Source organism: Bombus huntii, chromosome 10 (genome assembly GCF_024542735.1).
Source record: "Bombus huntii isolate Logan2020A chromosome 10, iyBomHunt1.1, whole genome shotgun sequence".
Taxonomy (NCBI): Eukaryota; Metazoa; Arthropoda; class Insecta; order Hymenoptera; family Apidae; genus Bombus; species Bombus huntii.
In genome coordinates, this window is record NC_066247.1 from 7,495,076 (window position 1) to 7,510,009 (window position 14,934).

Genomic DNA, 14,934 nt, shown 5'->3' on the forward strand with positions numbered 1-14,934 from the left:
TTTCAAATCGATTCTTACCTTTAGAGTGATAGACGTTTGTAGACGTGCGCTATTTGCGTCTTTAGATCGATAAAGCTGTAAATTGGCGAATAATCCGCTAATAGAAGTGGAAATTGACGCGAGTATTTACTGAGATTATGCGTGTTATCGCGGGCACAAATTTCTCTGTACACAACATGTACAGGTTGATGTTTGATTACGTAACACGATATGCAATCGTTTCTAGAAATGAAAAATAAGAAAAGGAAGAAAAGAACAGCGAGAAAACCGTAACGTAGATAATTAAGAATAATTATACTTCGTAGCGACGTTATTATAGCAATAACTCATAATAAGAAATAACTCGTAATAAGAAAAATCAATTTCTTCCATTCGTAATTTAATTTCTTCCTTTAATTATTAATTAATCGTTATTAAAAAATCACTTGTAAAATACGTACTTACAAAATCGACTATTCGTGTTTATTATACCAACGATATTTCACGAGAACATCTTTTATGACCTACATATTAATTTGCCATTGCAAAAAGAACAAGAAGAAAAGATTGCGACTTCTATGAAACATTAGTTGAACTATCGTCATTTTAGAACACTCAAGGGAATGAGCCCATCTAAATAATGAAAGACTACTCTTTTTCGTTCCTTTCTTCTTTCTCCCTTCGCGTTTTTATGATTACAAGAAGAGTAAAGGAACTTTGATAGATATCCAACGAAATCATCAGATAAATTAAACGTCGTTTTACCTTACGTTTAAGAGGATGCTGGCGGCTATGCGCAATGAGCACATACTTCTAACGCAGCCAGGCTGCGCTTTCAGAGATAATGCGATGATGAGAACTGATGATAGCGATTACGTCGGTCGCACGTGGAGGATACGATCGATTTCTATTCTGCAAAAGTGAAACATCGCTTTAGAAAAGATGTCTTCTATTTGAATAGCTCTATCTGCTCGAGATTTGTCGTTGCCTCTGGTCTCTTGGTCGATGCAAACTGTATCTATACCCGGTTGAAGTCAGTTAGAAATTTTCTACAAATATTTTATTAAGACTCTCTTAATTATCGTTTGTTTGAAAATTATGTAGAATGAGGATAAGCGGCAAGAAAGCTCGAACAAAGATGTTAAGTAACATCGTTGCTTCCAGAGGAAAAAATATAAAAGTTTTTCTTTCGAGAAAAAATCCAACAAAATGTACAACTCGATAAAAGCAACCGTCCAATCTAAAAACGAAAAGTTTGTTAATCGTTCTTAAAGAAAAAGAGAAAAGACGTTTTTACGGAGGCGTAAGAACCGAGAACTAGTTCTGTTGTTAATTAAATTAGTATTATATTATATTAATGATAATCTCCAATGCTTTGTTTTCCCTGACAAGAGTTTGTTGTTGAAAAAACACCGGCGAGTAGAAGTAATTTCCATTTAAGACGTTCCGTCTTGCCCGTTACGATTTTCCTCTCCGTGTCATTCCTTTATTTCCTGTTGTGCAATCTCGTAAAATTCTAGAAAGACGAAACGAAGATTCTCGAGAGGCATACGTGCGCTCGATCTACCGTAAAACACTGTACAAAATGCGTCGGTTCTCGCGTTCCTCCGCCAGCATCGAACAAGGTGAACGCGATCGCGGACAACGGAATTAAAAACGTAGAAGAAGGAAGGCAAGAGGAAAGAGTAACTGGAAAAAAGAAACGCAGGGTAAAAAAACGAAGCAGAGAAGAAAAAGTAAGAAAAAGAAGAAAAAGAAAGAAGAAAGGGAGGTAGTAGGGAAAAAAAGAAGTAGAACAATGTCCTCTTTGTTCCATTGAACGCTCGCGTCGCCTCGTTCAATGCAACGAAGAAGACAAGCGCGCGCGCTCATCTGGGGAACGATCACGGTTCAAATGTTCGTTTTTCAGTAGTAAAAAAGATAATATATACAAGACTCTGAGTTGACGTTTGACTTCTTCTTTTTTTCTCTCGTTTCTCTTTTTTGCTCATTTGCTTCCTTGCAAGTGACACGTGTTTCTTTTTGCTTCAACTGCGACAGACTGGCCATCGATCTTTATCGTGCTGTCGAATGATACTGAAATCTGCGTGTGTGTGAGTAATTATGCAGATGTACGTGTTTCCACGTGTCTATGTTCCACGTACGTGTCGTACATATAACGCGTATGTGTGCATTTTTTTTTTTCTAAATCGCTGCAAAGCAACAGCAACGAGAAATAGTCTCCGCTGTAATGATCATCAGTCATCTACTTCTCTCTCTCTCTCTCTCTCTCTCTTTCGCACTTCATTCGTTCATATTTCTTCTTTCATTCTTTCGTCCTAACAAACACACATGCACTCTCTCGTTAATGTTTTTCTTTTCAAGTTTTGTTTCCTTCTTCTTTCCTTTTTTGCTTTGTGTTTTACACTTAGCTTCTATCGAGTATGCGTCGAATATGATCGGTTGTTCGGCAGAATCGGAAGACGGTGGTTTTTCTGGTTTTTATTTAAAAAAATACAGGTCCAGCACGCGGTATAACGATTCGTCTTGGTTCGGCCACTTCTTAACGTCGTGACCGGAAGTTCTAGATTCGGCAGCGGCGAATGCGTATCCGTGGGTCGACTTAGGCGAGCTTTCTGGCTTCTAGAGCTTTTAAAAGGGACATTTGCTTCTCTTTCTGCCGTTTCTTGGCTTTACAACGTGCAGGTTCGTTTCGATTTTACAATACGCAGAAAGGAATCGAATTTTTGGAATGGAATAAGTATTGTACGTTTGATACAGTGAAATTTTTATTAATCGTTCCATCTTCGTGTATCCGATTTATATATTAAGAATAGAATTCAGAATATCTCACCCAATTTTATTTACGACAGAACACTCAAGGAAAACGTAATCGTGCCGATTTAAAAATACAGTAAATAGAGGATTCTTTTCTTTTCATTTATTCTCATCTTTTTACTTATTGCACCAAAATCCCTACGACGCAAACGAGAATATGGCGTGAAAATTTGATTTTCGTGGATTATTACATGGTGTTGTTTCAACGAATATATCCACTATCTCGAAAAATGATCTCGAAAGAAACTTACAATTAGCCTTCCGCATGTTATACCTCTTTCCTCATATGCATACTACACACTTACTATCAAGATACAAGCTATGACAAAGAATTCCACTTAAATCTGACATTTTGAACACAATTGCCACCTGAAGCTCAACTTTGATCTTTCTTCTAAATATACATATATCGTATAGAGAAAATTCGACTCCTTTCCATTCTGTCTTAACAATTATACCATTAGTTTATCGACAAAAATAAATCGTATGATAAAAAATCTCGCTTCTACATCGCTACAGCAACGAAAGAGCATAAAAAGACTTTTAATCATTGTTAGAATATTTATTTATATTAACCGCGTTTTATTCAAAAAAACTATTTATAAATGGTTCCTCGTATTTTTCGTTATAAAAAGGAAAACAGGGTTGCCCTCTATCGAAACATTCATTCAGGCTCGTTTATTTGTACTTATACGGATCTATTTCCCTCGACTAATCGTGTAATATCGTTTAGAAACATACTTATTTCTTTTCTTTTTTTCTTTTTCGTCCTCTTTCGGGGACTCCCCGAAAATTCATCATTCGCCTCTGCACGCGCGCGCGCGCTTTTAAAACATACGCTTGCACGCATGCGCGTACGCGGTTCGTTCTCCACATAGTGGATTTTCGTCGAAAAATGAACACTTGTTTTTCTCAGGATAGGGCCGCACCTACGTCGAGCAGCGGAAAATCGCGAGGAAAACGTAGGACCGGGATCGATTCGCTGTGCGGTCAACTAGGCTATATGCAAATCAAGCTGCCGCTATTTAAAACAATAGCGACAATTAGTACACGTCCTTTACTCGACGTCCAACCCTTGGAGCTTTAGAAATTCTTGAAACTCTACGCCTTTCACATTCTTCCCAGAATCGAGGACGAAATACTAAATAGAGATTCCTTTTCTTTTTTTTTTTTCCTTTCTTTTTTCTACAATTATAAATCCTGTGAAAGATCTTTGAGAATATTTTAGTTTAGAAAATAGCTTCTTTGTGAGTTTTAGAATGTACATATACTAGATTTGTAGCGAATTGAAGGTGTTAGTAAGGTAATTAGCTAGTTTACCTGATTTTTAGCTTATCTATCGCTAGATGTGTGTGTGTTTTTTAAACACAACCAAGGGGATGAAGCCTAATTAGAAAGTTACTTCTTCCGCTAATATTATGCGCATTCTTCGTGAATGCGATTCACGTAACAGAGAATAACAGCGTAGTGATAAAGAAACAAAGTGAAATTTAAGAAATGTATAGACGCATGAGCCTCGCACAATTACAGAAGGCTCTGTGTATTAGCTTAAAAGAAAATTCACGAGACACTGTTTTCCCATTAGAAACGATTAACGATAAAAATAAATAGATAGAGACTTTATTTTTATGCTCCGAGGATTGAACGACGATAACATTATCTCCTATTGTCGATTATTTAAGTACCTAATCCAGAGCTAATCGCTTAGCTCAGAAATCGAGAGGGAAAGCATCGTCGAGAATCGAAAGACGATGCGTTTTCGCTTTGCACGCGTACTTATATACGCAGTTTATTTTCTGCTCAACGATAGGTTCAGCGTGGTACAGTGGCGTTTTCTTTAGGAACAGTTCGTGAAGGGTTGTTGATTGCAAGAAAAAAAAAGGGGGTGAGGAATAAAAAGAAGGGGAAAAAAGGGAGGAAAGAAGAAGTAAAGTAGAGGAATTCGCAAAATAGCGAACAGCGACTCTTTCGACGGGAGGCGACGAAAAGTATAGAATAAATCTACGGTGTGTGTACTCGTGTCTGCGTGTACGTGTGTATACGTGTGTATTACTGAATACAATGATATTACATAGATGACACGTGGCTCTCTTATACAATTATGCAAGCAATTAACAATCGAACTCTATGTAAGTGTGAACGTGTCCAGTGTATGTATAAGTATTGTATATACGTAAAGATTTTTTTAGGCAACGTACCACGACTCGCGCATACCTATATTCGTAATGATAATGCTCGATTAATTAATTACGAATCGAATAACGATGAATCGATGACGATTAATTAATAGCGGTAATTTATTTCGCCGCCAAACACTTCTCTACCCGATATGTGTTAGTCGAAATAATATTCTACAACGTTCGTACGGACACAAGCGACACATCGATACATCATCGTATTTACCATTCGTCGTTTTGCATTATAATACACGTAGAAATTAATTCGTCATTATTTATGTATAATATACATCTGAAAAATCACAGTTACTTAAAAACATCTTGGCTTCTCGCTTTGTTATCCCTTTCCTTGTCATTCATTCGCGCTTAAACACATTCACACATATTTCACATTCGCTTATTATTTATCTATTTAGCTTTTATCCGGCCGAACGTTCGTTACTCTTCGATCATTCTTCTTTCTCTTTCTCATCCGTGCACGCAAGTACCTCTTTAAACCTCGTTAACAAGCACGATCAACGTTTTAACGGCTAATTTTCACGAATGTATTATTCACGTACGTCTAATATTTCTGCCTTGCCTCAGTCCTTTGTTGTTTCTATCGATAGAAAAGATCTTTCGCGTAAATTAACCCTCCGTAATAACAGGTTATTTTTTTACGGCTCTTATTTACTTTATCTTTCTTTTTTTCCTGCCTTACAAAACGAAACATGTCAATGTTTTAATTTTTGTGTCGCTTAATGAATATACATAAAAGTTTCAAAAGAAATCGATAATTTCTCTTCTCGACGTTATTCGAATACAAATCTGTAATTAGCCGGATAGATCGAGGATAAATCCAGTTATAGAGGGTTAGAGGCAATGTCTTTTTCCTGGACGTTATTTGGTTTAAATATCCCTCACGTGTGTTATACGTATATCGGTGATTGCGAAATTAGTCGATGCTCGTAATGAAAAATTATCGTATCTCTTTTTCTCTTCTATTATTTAGTTTCTTTTCTCAATTGGATTGTAACATATGAAATGTTTATTTATGGGAATATTGGGAGAGTAATAATTATTCGAGCATTAGATGCGAAACTATAGGGAAAATATTAGAGTGGAATTAACTCGTTACTTATATCTTTCTACTTGTATTATCTCGCCAAGGAACGATGTACCAGAAATGGAATAGTAAATAGTAAAATTCGATTCATCGATGCTTGGAATTATAAATAAATATTATAAATAGCCAATAAAAAAATCAACAACGTGCGAAAAATAGATAATTTGAAGTTCAACTAAACAATGAAATATTTAACAACGCTTTTGGAAACAAAATCAAGAGATCCTACTTTAATTTCTCGTTCCTTCTCTCGTTTGAACGACTTTTCTTAAGGAAACTAACTTTCCTACTGACAAATATATACATTTCGAGAAAAATTCGTTACGTTAGTCTTTCATGAACACTTCATGAACAAGTCTTTCGTAAATAGAATACGAAACATTGTAATTATTCATAAATAATCGTTTCGCTCAAACGATGAACACTTTGTTTGACAAATGATTTAAGGGAACCAAGTAGCTAACAAATGTCTCATATGTTACAATCCAATCACTTTCAATCGATTAATTTATACTTTTAAAAAGATATTGTTTACGCGCTACGACCGGACTCGAGAAAAAAATATAACGTAACAGCGTTGGATACTTTGCTACATAAAGAGATTTGTAATAAAAAATATTTGATACGCTACGTACGAAAATATAAAAATTTTAAACAATAATTTAAAAGAAGGGCTCTTAACTAGCGCCCTTTCACTTAAAAAATGACAATATAAAAATTTATATTATTATCTGTTATCGTTATACCGACTATCGCCAGGCCAATTCAACTCGAATCTCTGATTATATTTCGCTTTCTGCGGAAGAATTGGTCGGTGATAATCAAGAAATCAAACAACCATTAATCGTCTATTCGCGAACTACGATCGTATCAGAAAGCTTATCGACCAACAAAAATCTACCTCTACGTTCAATGTTATCCACTGAAACGAATTGTGTGCCTTCTCTTTTTTAATTGCTATCTTCCTTGTACAGTACCTTTTTCTTCGTACAAATTTTTCCAAGCGCGCGATGTTGCTTCTACAAAGCGCCGGAAATTACGATCCATACTTTCACTGAATATTTCATCGAATTCATTTCGTGAATTTTTCCTATAAAACGAGATAAAGCGCGATATTTATACAAATGTCTTCGTATCGGCGACGAGAATCGAGGATTTGTGAGAAAAAGTCAGAAGACGAACGCGAAGATACGGAGAAAGTTCGTTTCTCCTGAAACAATGTCTTTGAATAGTTATGGGACTTGCTATAAGTGAAAGGAGGGTATTTAGATTCAACGAAGAAGAAAATATCGTGGATTCATTAGGCAGTTCTCGAAAGGATCGAGCTTCAAGATCATTTTTATTCGAAGATCGAACGACGACCAAAAAGATAGGAAAGTTCGAACGAAAATAAAAAAAAAAGAGGAGATGGAGATGAGAACGTCTGTCCAACGACGGTCTGGAGATTTGATGAAGATCTATCTTAAAGCAAAGAGCAAACATCCAGCTGACTCGCACGTGATTACTGATATCGAAATAAAGATTCGATATCGTGATATTGACGTGTTCGTCGCGTGACGATCCTCTCGTCTCCCTTATTTTATTCCCTGCTACTCAAATCACGCATATTCCTCAGGGAAATATTTTAGAACGAAGTCGATCGAATTTTCCCTTCATTCTCATTTGCACCTCTGTTCGTTCAGACATAGGAATATGATGAGGGCCAGCGCAAGGCGGGTTCAGCGCGTTCGCCGGAACCCGGCCCCAAAATTACCCAATTAAAAAACACCGATTTTGATTAACTTTTTACAGAATGATGATACCATTAACAAATGTAGGACATTTTTTTAATGGCGATGATTCAATTTAAAAGAGTGACAAAAGTCATCAAAGTTTAGTGTAACTCTATAAAATCCTCGTATCCTGGAAACTACATGAGATAAAAAAATCCAGGCGCTTTCAGAGAAATGTACTTTTTAGAGAAATTAAACTACAACAATAGTTTTTTTTTGCAAAAGTCGTACATGATTACAGATTTTGTACTTTCATTGAACCCTTTTGCCCCTTGAAAGCGAATTATAGATGCGAACAAATATTACTTGGACTTGATTAAAAAACTGCTTATAAAAAATATATAATATGTAACAGCATTTGTAAATAAATAATTCTTCGTTGTAAAATTTAAGTGTAGGATTTGAATGTATATTCAGGCTCCGCAAAACGTCACGCCGGCCCCAAATATAATGATTGGTAAAGAGAAAATATAGAACTTGAATATAGAACATGGATTTGTCCAGAAATTAATCACGAAAATTTACGGATACACGGTGAAACGTTTCTGAAAAAAACGGCTCGATGAATGTAAAATAACCGAATATTGTAATAATGAAACGTCGAGCTTGAGAGATAAGAAGGATGGAAGAAATTCGAGAGAAAGAAGAGAATGTTTGTAGCAGACTGAGACACGCTTTTATCATTTTTTTATCGCCAAGTTAACATTGGATACCGTAAATATTGATATAAGTGAAGATTTGGATAATCGACCGTTTGTGAAGCATCGGACATTTGGAATTCACAACTGTCGAATCGTCAAGGATTATCGTCGACGAAAGAAGACTGAAACGAATATCAATCCTTGGCAGTGTTGGTATGAAGCGTAAACGAAACTTTCAAGGAAAGTTGATTTTAGATAATAAAGAATGCAAGGAATGCAGCGCTACAAAAAATTTCGGTTGTCCATTACTCTCTTAGCACGTAAAATATACACTGTTTTACAAGATTAAACGTTATAGCATTCTCGGTTAAAGCTTTTTAAACATTCAGCGATTCTACACGCCAAACAGTAATTAAAGTGTCATGAATGAATTTGCGATTTGTCGAAAATGTATTGTCCATATTCTCAAATATGTTAATTATAAAGAAGCGACGAATAGAGTCGTAAACGATTTCCGAAACGTCTACGGGTCGTATCGAAGATTCACTGCCCGCACTGGATATATACTACACACTTGTCCTTGACACAATGATCACAATAAAATTATTAATACAGATATATACGCGTATGTGTATATATATGTATGTATATATATGTATGTATATGCATATATATAAAGAATTCAAGTAAACGATCATCGCTAAATAATGATTTAGTAATCAATGAGATGTTTAATGTACAGTGACGACACCCGTGTGATTTTAACATATATGTATGTTGTCTGTGTCTAACTATCAAAGAGAAGTCATAGACATATTTCTTTAGTGTAGTACGAAATTATTCCTCGAGAGCTGACGTGTCATCTCTAGAGATTATATCCTACCTAAATACTTTTTACACGCTAAATGTTCGCTCGAAAAAAGCTGAGGATAAAAAAAAAACAGCCAGTGGTGGCAGTAAACTTCATTCAGCGTTGGTGTCGCCGTTAGTTTGACCATATTTAACATGGACGACGACAGCAGGCGCGACTCAACTGAATTAAAACATCGATCAAGAGCTATTCCATTAATGCTAAAGTCAATTATGTACAAAAATTTGCTTTATATATTACATGACGATTTCGATCCGCCGTTAGAATCAATCTCCGACGACGAATACCCGGCAGTTAAAGGAATGGTGTCGAGCGCCGTGCACCTTCCCTTAGGAGAGAACGTTGACCTCGCGCGGTGAGCTACACACGTTTAAAACGCTACTCGTCGAGTTAGGCGTGATTTGACTTCGGGCTTCATTCTGTGCCTGTCGTATCGCTTCCTTATACGGACCTCGTTTCTTCTTGTTGTACCGCGTCTAAAACAGACATCGATCGATATTCACAATTATTATACTGCTACTTTACTACTCTGCAGCAACTAGAAGTTAGAATCAACAATGAATCTAAATTGCCATCTTTCTAAGTGAAATAAATTTATTCTTTTTTAAATTATATATATGTCGGGTTTACATTAGAATTAGGATTAGGGGCGTGAAACGATTATCATAGAACCGGACAAGTAACCGTGGTAGTTAGATACTCGAGAAACTAATGACAATGATCCTAGGTTCAATAACGAATCCGCGGTCGACGGGATGATAGATGGTCGTGCTCACAGAATCTAAGTCGGACGCGTAATATTCACTGGTCGTAAGGGGTTACTCTTTTCGTCGATGAGATCGCGAGAGAGAATGACTTTCCCGTCCTGATGATGCCACAGAGGAAAACTATAATGGGGTGTGTCTAAGGACACGAGATCATCGGATTCGTCGAGAAAAGCCTTCGTTCAAAAAGTAAGAGAAATTGGCGTTGCTGCTAATTGGTCAATCTCCATATCGGTGGTTAGAAAAAGATGCTAGCCGCCCTCGAGGGAAAGTTGCTAGTGGGAGACGCCGCTCGTTGAAAAATAGGTCTCCCCTATTCTCCCGTAGTTGGGACAAAGACTGTTTGTCTGTTTGAAGGACTTTAGTTGGCTAAATCTTAAGATATATAACGGGCCCTCGGGCTAGCTGAACATGTACTGCGGAGACGCATCGACATCTGGCAATCATCTTACTCGAAGAATAGGGTCTGCGTGTGGCGAGTTACAGGACAGAGACCGTTGGAATGTTTACTGTCGAGTGTTACAACTATTTCCTTTTTAAGGAGAGCTATAGAATTATTCCATGCCTTTGTTAGACAAAGCGTTCATCCCGTGACCGCGGCTACGTTCGGCGACTGGCTGTCGCCTCGAGCCCAAGCTCACTATCACAACTCTCGAACAATTACAATCGGATTGAATAACTACAATTGTTTAATTACAGCTATAGTAGACTCTAGGTTACAATGTTGCGGGATTATCCAAAATTCCAAAGGCTCCGGTGTTCTTTCATCTCCGACATATATATTATACATAATTATATATTAATAAGATATCTACCTTGAATGTTTCTAAAAATGGACTCAACTGGTCACACGACATTAGAGAACTTGTCGAAGAACCGTACCAGGCGACGTGAGCCTGCGGTCCGGACGACGTACCATCCTCTTTACAAGAAACTGTGATGCTGAGAACCTGGAAGAACAAACACACATTTTAGAATACGATATTTATTTAAGCTGAATACACATGATCATGCTAGAGAACACATATTAAAAGGAATATCCAGCAAAATAAATGAATATCTAATAATGCATACCTTTCCAGGCCACCAAGGAAATCCATGAATCTTTCCCCACACCACGTCACCAACGTCCATTCTTCTACCGTTAGCAGTGAGGCAATGTTCTACAGGCGTCGCGGCAAGACGCATCATCAAAGGATGAGACTGCGGTGGAAAGTCCGGAGCAGTTTCGCCGGCGTCGACTTCAGGTTCCTGTTCACTTAGTTCATCACTGCTTGCACCAGGACTTTTGCAACCCAACGAAGAATTACTCACAGGATAATCACATCTAGCGTAAGCGTTTGTATTCAATCTCTTCAGAGATATGGATAATTTTTGCTTCAGGCACTGCTCCTTTATCGCTGTGTACGATTCGCTGCCCGGAAGGACGTTCCAGTTCTGCTGATTCTCGGTACTTCCGGATTCCAAACAAGGCTGCTGATGCTGCGACTGTTGGCTCTTGTGTTTACGGTCTTCCTTGTGTTTCTTTTTATGCTTCACTTTATGCTTGCGACGGTGATACGATAATGTGTCGTACGTAGGATTGTAACTGTAAGAAAAATAAATCATAATTAGTGTCATATACATATATCTGTATCATACATCCAAAATACTGTAGTTACGAAAAGTATTTGATCACTATTGTATTTATTATACCGTTTACACGCTAATTAATTAGGTCCAAATAGTATATTCGTATCATTTAGTGGTACTTTCGTAGTGATACTATGAAAATGATATGTAGAACCTCATAAAAGAGCGCCTCATAAAAAATAAGAATATGTGCAAATACTTTTTCTGTAACCACTATATAGATGCATCTATAACTAGTATCTTAAAATGGTTATTTTACCGTGGAGATCCATTGCAAGGAGATCTCGCAGGCGAAACTCCACCGAGCATTTTCCTTCTGGCCTCTTTCTTAGCCTTCTTCAGTGCGCGTTTCGCAGCCTTAGCACTGGCGTCCTTCACACCCTGTTTCTGAGGATCTACTTGCTCCTGTCCATCTTCCTCTCCATCCTCACGATAATCGTAATCGTTGTCAAAATTCCTGGGCAATTCCAACGGATCTCTCTCCGTTTCTGTCTGCACCTCCTCAGCTTCATCAGTTTCCTGCTCGTACTCCGGATCCTGAATCTTGGAGGGTATTTTCAAAACAGTCCCTTCACCCTGAGCACCGAAAGAGATCTTAATCACCGGTGTGGTTCTAGCTGTCCTTGTCGGATCTTCGAACACTGTCTCGTCCCATAGATCCTCCATAGATCCGACGGATCGCTTCTTTCGCGGCACGCGACCCGTTCTTGGCCTCATTGTCGAGTCCGCGGCCGCGAACGTTTTTTTCTCCTCTTCTTCTGGTATTTTTGCACTTTCCACGGAGGAGCTGCTAAGTCTTCTGGGTGTGGCACAATACGCCATTGATGGATTGCTATCACAATCCGTTGATTCCATGCGTTCCTCTGTTGGCTCCATCGCGTTCGCCGATGAGTCGCCCTCCTCGGCTCGATTGTTCCAGTACGATGGGCCAATCTTCACCTTTTCTGCAGGAAAAAAAGAGAAACAGATAAATGACGAGGCTCGAGGAGATTACGTATTAGCGTTATTCTAATATTCTTAGTTGGTTAAAGTAAAAGTAGTTTCGTAACATTTATCTTTATAAAAAGGAAATCATATATACGTGTATGTCTGTATATGAATGTTTAAATATCATATCATCTATGGAGTTTTGTAAAGTATATGCAATACTTTCTATCTAGCATTTTTCTTGATCTGTTGCAACTCTTCGTACTTTTTTCACTCGTTATATATTTTTATAACTATCCCAGATAAGCATACGATTGGAGCATTTTGTAAGTATAGAAGGATATAATCTTGTGTCAAAGATAACTAGTTACAGCTTATAAAAAAACATTTTTACGTCAATAGTTATGAATATGTCACATGTATATCAAACATAGATAATTACAATTGAAGAGTAATATAATGAAAATAATTAGATTATTTAGTTTATTAGAAATATTATCGTATTTCTCACTCAATGAGGAGTTTGATCGTTCAATTATCAAAAATAGTAAGTTTTATCCGGCTTCGATTTTTGCATCACATGAATCTTTTTATTTTAATGATCCTCCTTGCACATTCAGTTAGTCGTAATTAAGTGCAAATTATTGGTGTTGCGCGTGTTTTCCACGGACGATCTTATTATCTGCAAATGGACCTTATGTAATTCGACTATCGAAGCCTGAGATAGTTGCTTTAAGCACCTTTTCCGAGGGCAAGCTTCTAAAAGATTAAGATCACGTGTTATACGAAGCACTTCGTCCAAGCATTTCAAAAAGCAAAAACTCAATAACGCAACGAAATCTTTATATAAAAGAAGAAAAAGAAATTTACATGTATAGAATTGTATAACAACTATTTCTTTTATTTGAAATAATTTTAAAATAGAAGAAGGTAGAAAAACTTTCTTTAAATGAAAAATATTAACCATTCGCTTGCATGGCATTGTTGATTTCGTTTGGTTGAAGTCTCGAAATTTTTGGGATGAGAGACGATCCAAGCTTCGACGAATCGGGGCTGAGTGCTGTAGACGACGAGGACTTCGCTGTTTGATGAGATGACACCGTGATGTTCTCGGACTGACACTCAGAGAACAGTATTCTCGAGGCTTTTTGCGGCTGCTGACCACAACGTCGATCGCTTCTTCGAGTGGATCCATGGCCCGTGACCTGATGAAAAATCATGCGTTTTTTACCGATGCGTAAAACTCATCTGACAACTACTCCATTTGCAGTTCCTCGCTGCCCGATTTGCAATGGATTTACGCTGGGAAGATATTTCAATGAAATTTTTTGATAACATATAGCCAACAATAGCTTATTTTTCAAAATAAGCTATTAGTCATATTAAAATAATTTCCATATGATTGTATATGCTTTCCAGGCAACTTTCCAAATACTGCTAAGATATATCAGAGATTTGTCATAATGAAACATTTAGTGGCAGATTTTCTTCCTTTAAAAAGTTTCAAGACAACTGGTGAAATTCCAAATATAAATCACGATATAATGTACTTCGATGAAACTTCTAGCGTCTGACACGGAGCCAGCGAAATAAACTATCTTAAGGCTAAACACGTGTACTGTACGAGAGAACGCCAGTACCCACCAAATGTACCATTAGAACACTTTGTGCTCAAGCGAAGAAGAACTTGAGAGGCAAGTTGCCATGCCCGAATCAAACTACTATCGCGCAATGTAAGTGCACCTCTTGGAAGACAACACGTTAAGTTACTTTTCCTCTAGTTCAAAATCGTATGACTTTCTTCCTTAGTCTGGCGTGCTCATTCGACGAAGTTTCCTGCAACACAATTTGCTCGTTTCTTTCGCTCCTATTCGCGGGTTTCCTTCGTCGATGCCCCAAACTTTTCACAACCTACATCAGATTTGACGGTTTTTACCATCGTAGCATCACAACAATAATTTTCTTTAAAAAAGAAAAAATCTCGATGATCGTTAATGAAGTCGTGAATCCGCGACTATTTTTTTGTCGCGTTGGTTAAGTTAGCTGAAATCATTCATTTTGAAATGACGGAAGATTAAACGTGATTAATTTAAATTAATTCATTTTCACCGTTAGTACCTTCCTATTATTATTCGAAAGATGTAGAGGGATTACAATGAAATACGAAATATTTCTATTTGCAAGAGCCCGGAGCTTTAATATTTAAAGCTTTTGCATAAATTTCGACAGATTTAAAGATATCCAAAAAT

The 14,934-nt window shown here is 37.3% G+C and overlaps 1 protein-coding gene and 1 long non-coding RNA gene across 3 annotated transcripts in view; one reads left to right on the forward strand and one right to left on the reverse strand.

Moving 5' to 3' along the window:
* The window catches only part of LOC126869956 (uncharacterized), a 15,323-nt gene extending 3,975 nt beyond the window's left edge, over positions 1-11,348 (forward strand). The window contains exon 3 of the long non-coding RNA XR_007691064.1: positions 11,209-11,348. This is a non-coding gene — a long non-coding RNA (uncharacterized LOC126869956). The remainder of the gene's footprint in view (positions 1-11,208) is intronic.
* LOC126869913 (PWWP domain-containing protein 2B-like) overlaps positions 2,446-14,934 on the reverse strand; it is a 41,776-nt gene continuing 29,287 nt past the window's right edge. Inside the window, exons 3-8 of one of the 2 annotated variants that reach the window (XM_050627102.1) lie at positions 13,650-13,890; positions 12,018-12,702; positions 11,441-11,714; positions 11,201-11,377; positions 10,942-11,076; positions 2,446-9,838 (exon numbers count right to left, since the gene is read on the reverse strand). In XM_050627102.1, the coding sequence (XP_050483059.1) occupies positions 9,692-9,838; positions 10,942-11,076; positions 11,201-11,377; positions 11,441-11,714; positions 12,018-12,702; positions 13,650-13,890 (1,659 nt within the window). In that variant the 3' untranslated portion in view covers positions 2,446-9,691. Of the gene's footprint in view, positions 9,839-10,941; positions 11,077-11,200; positions 11,715-12,017; positions 12,703-13,649; positions 13,891-14,934 lie in introns of both variants that reach the window. The other variant, XM_050627101.1, reaches the window with a different exon arrangement.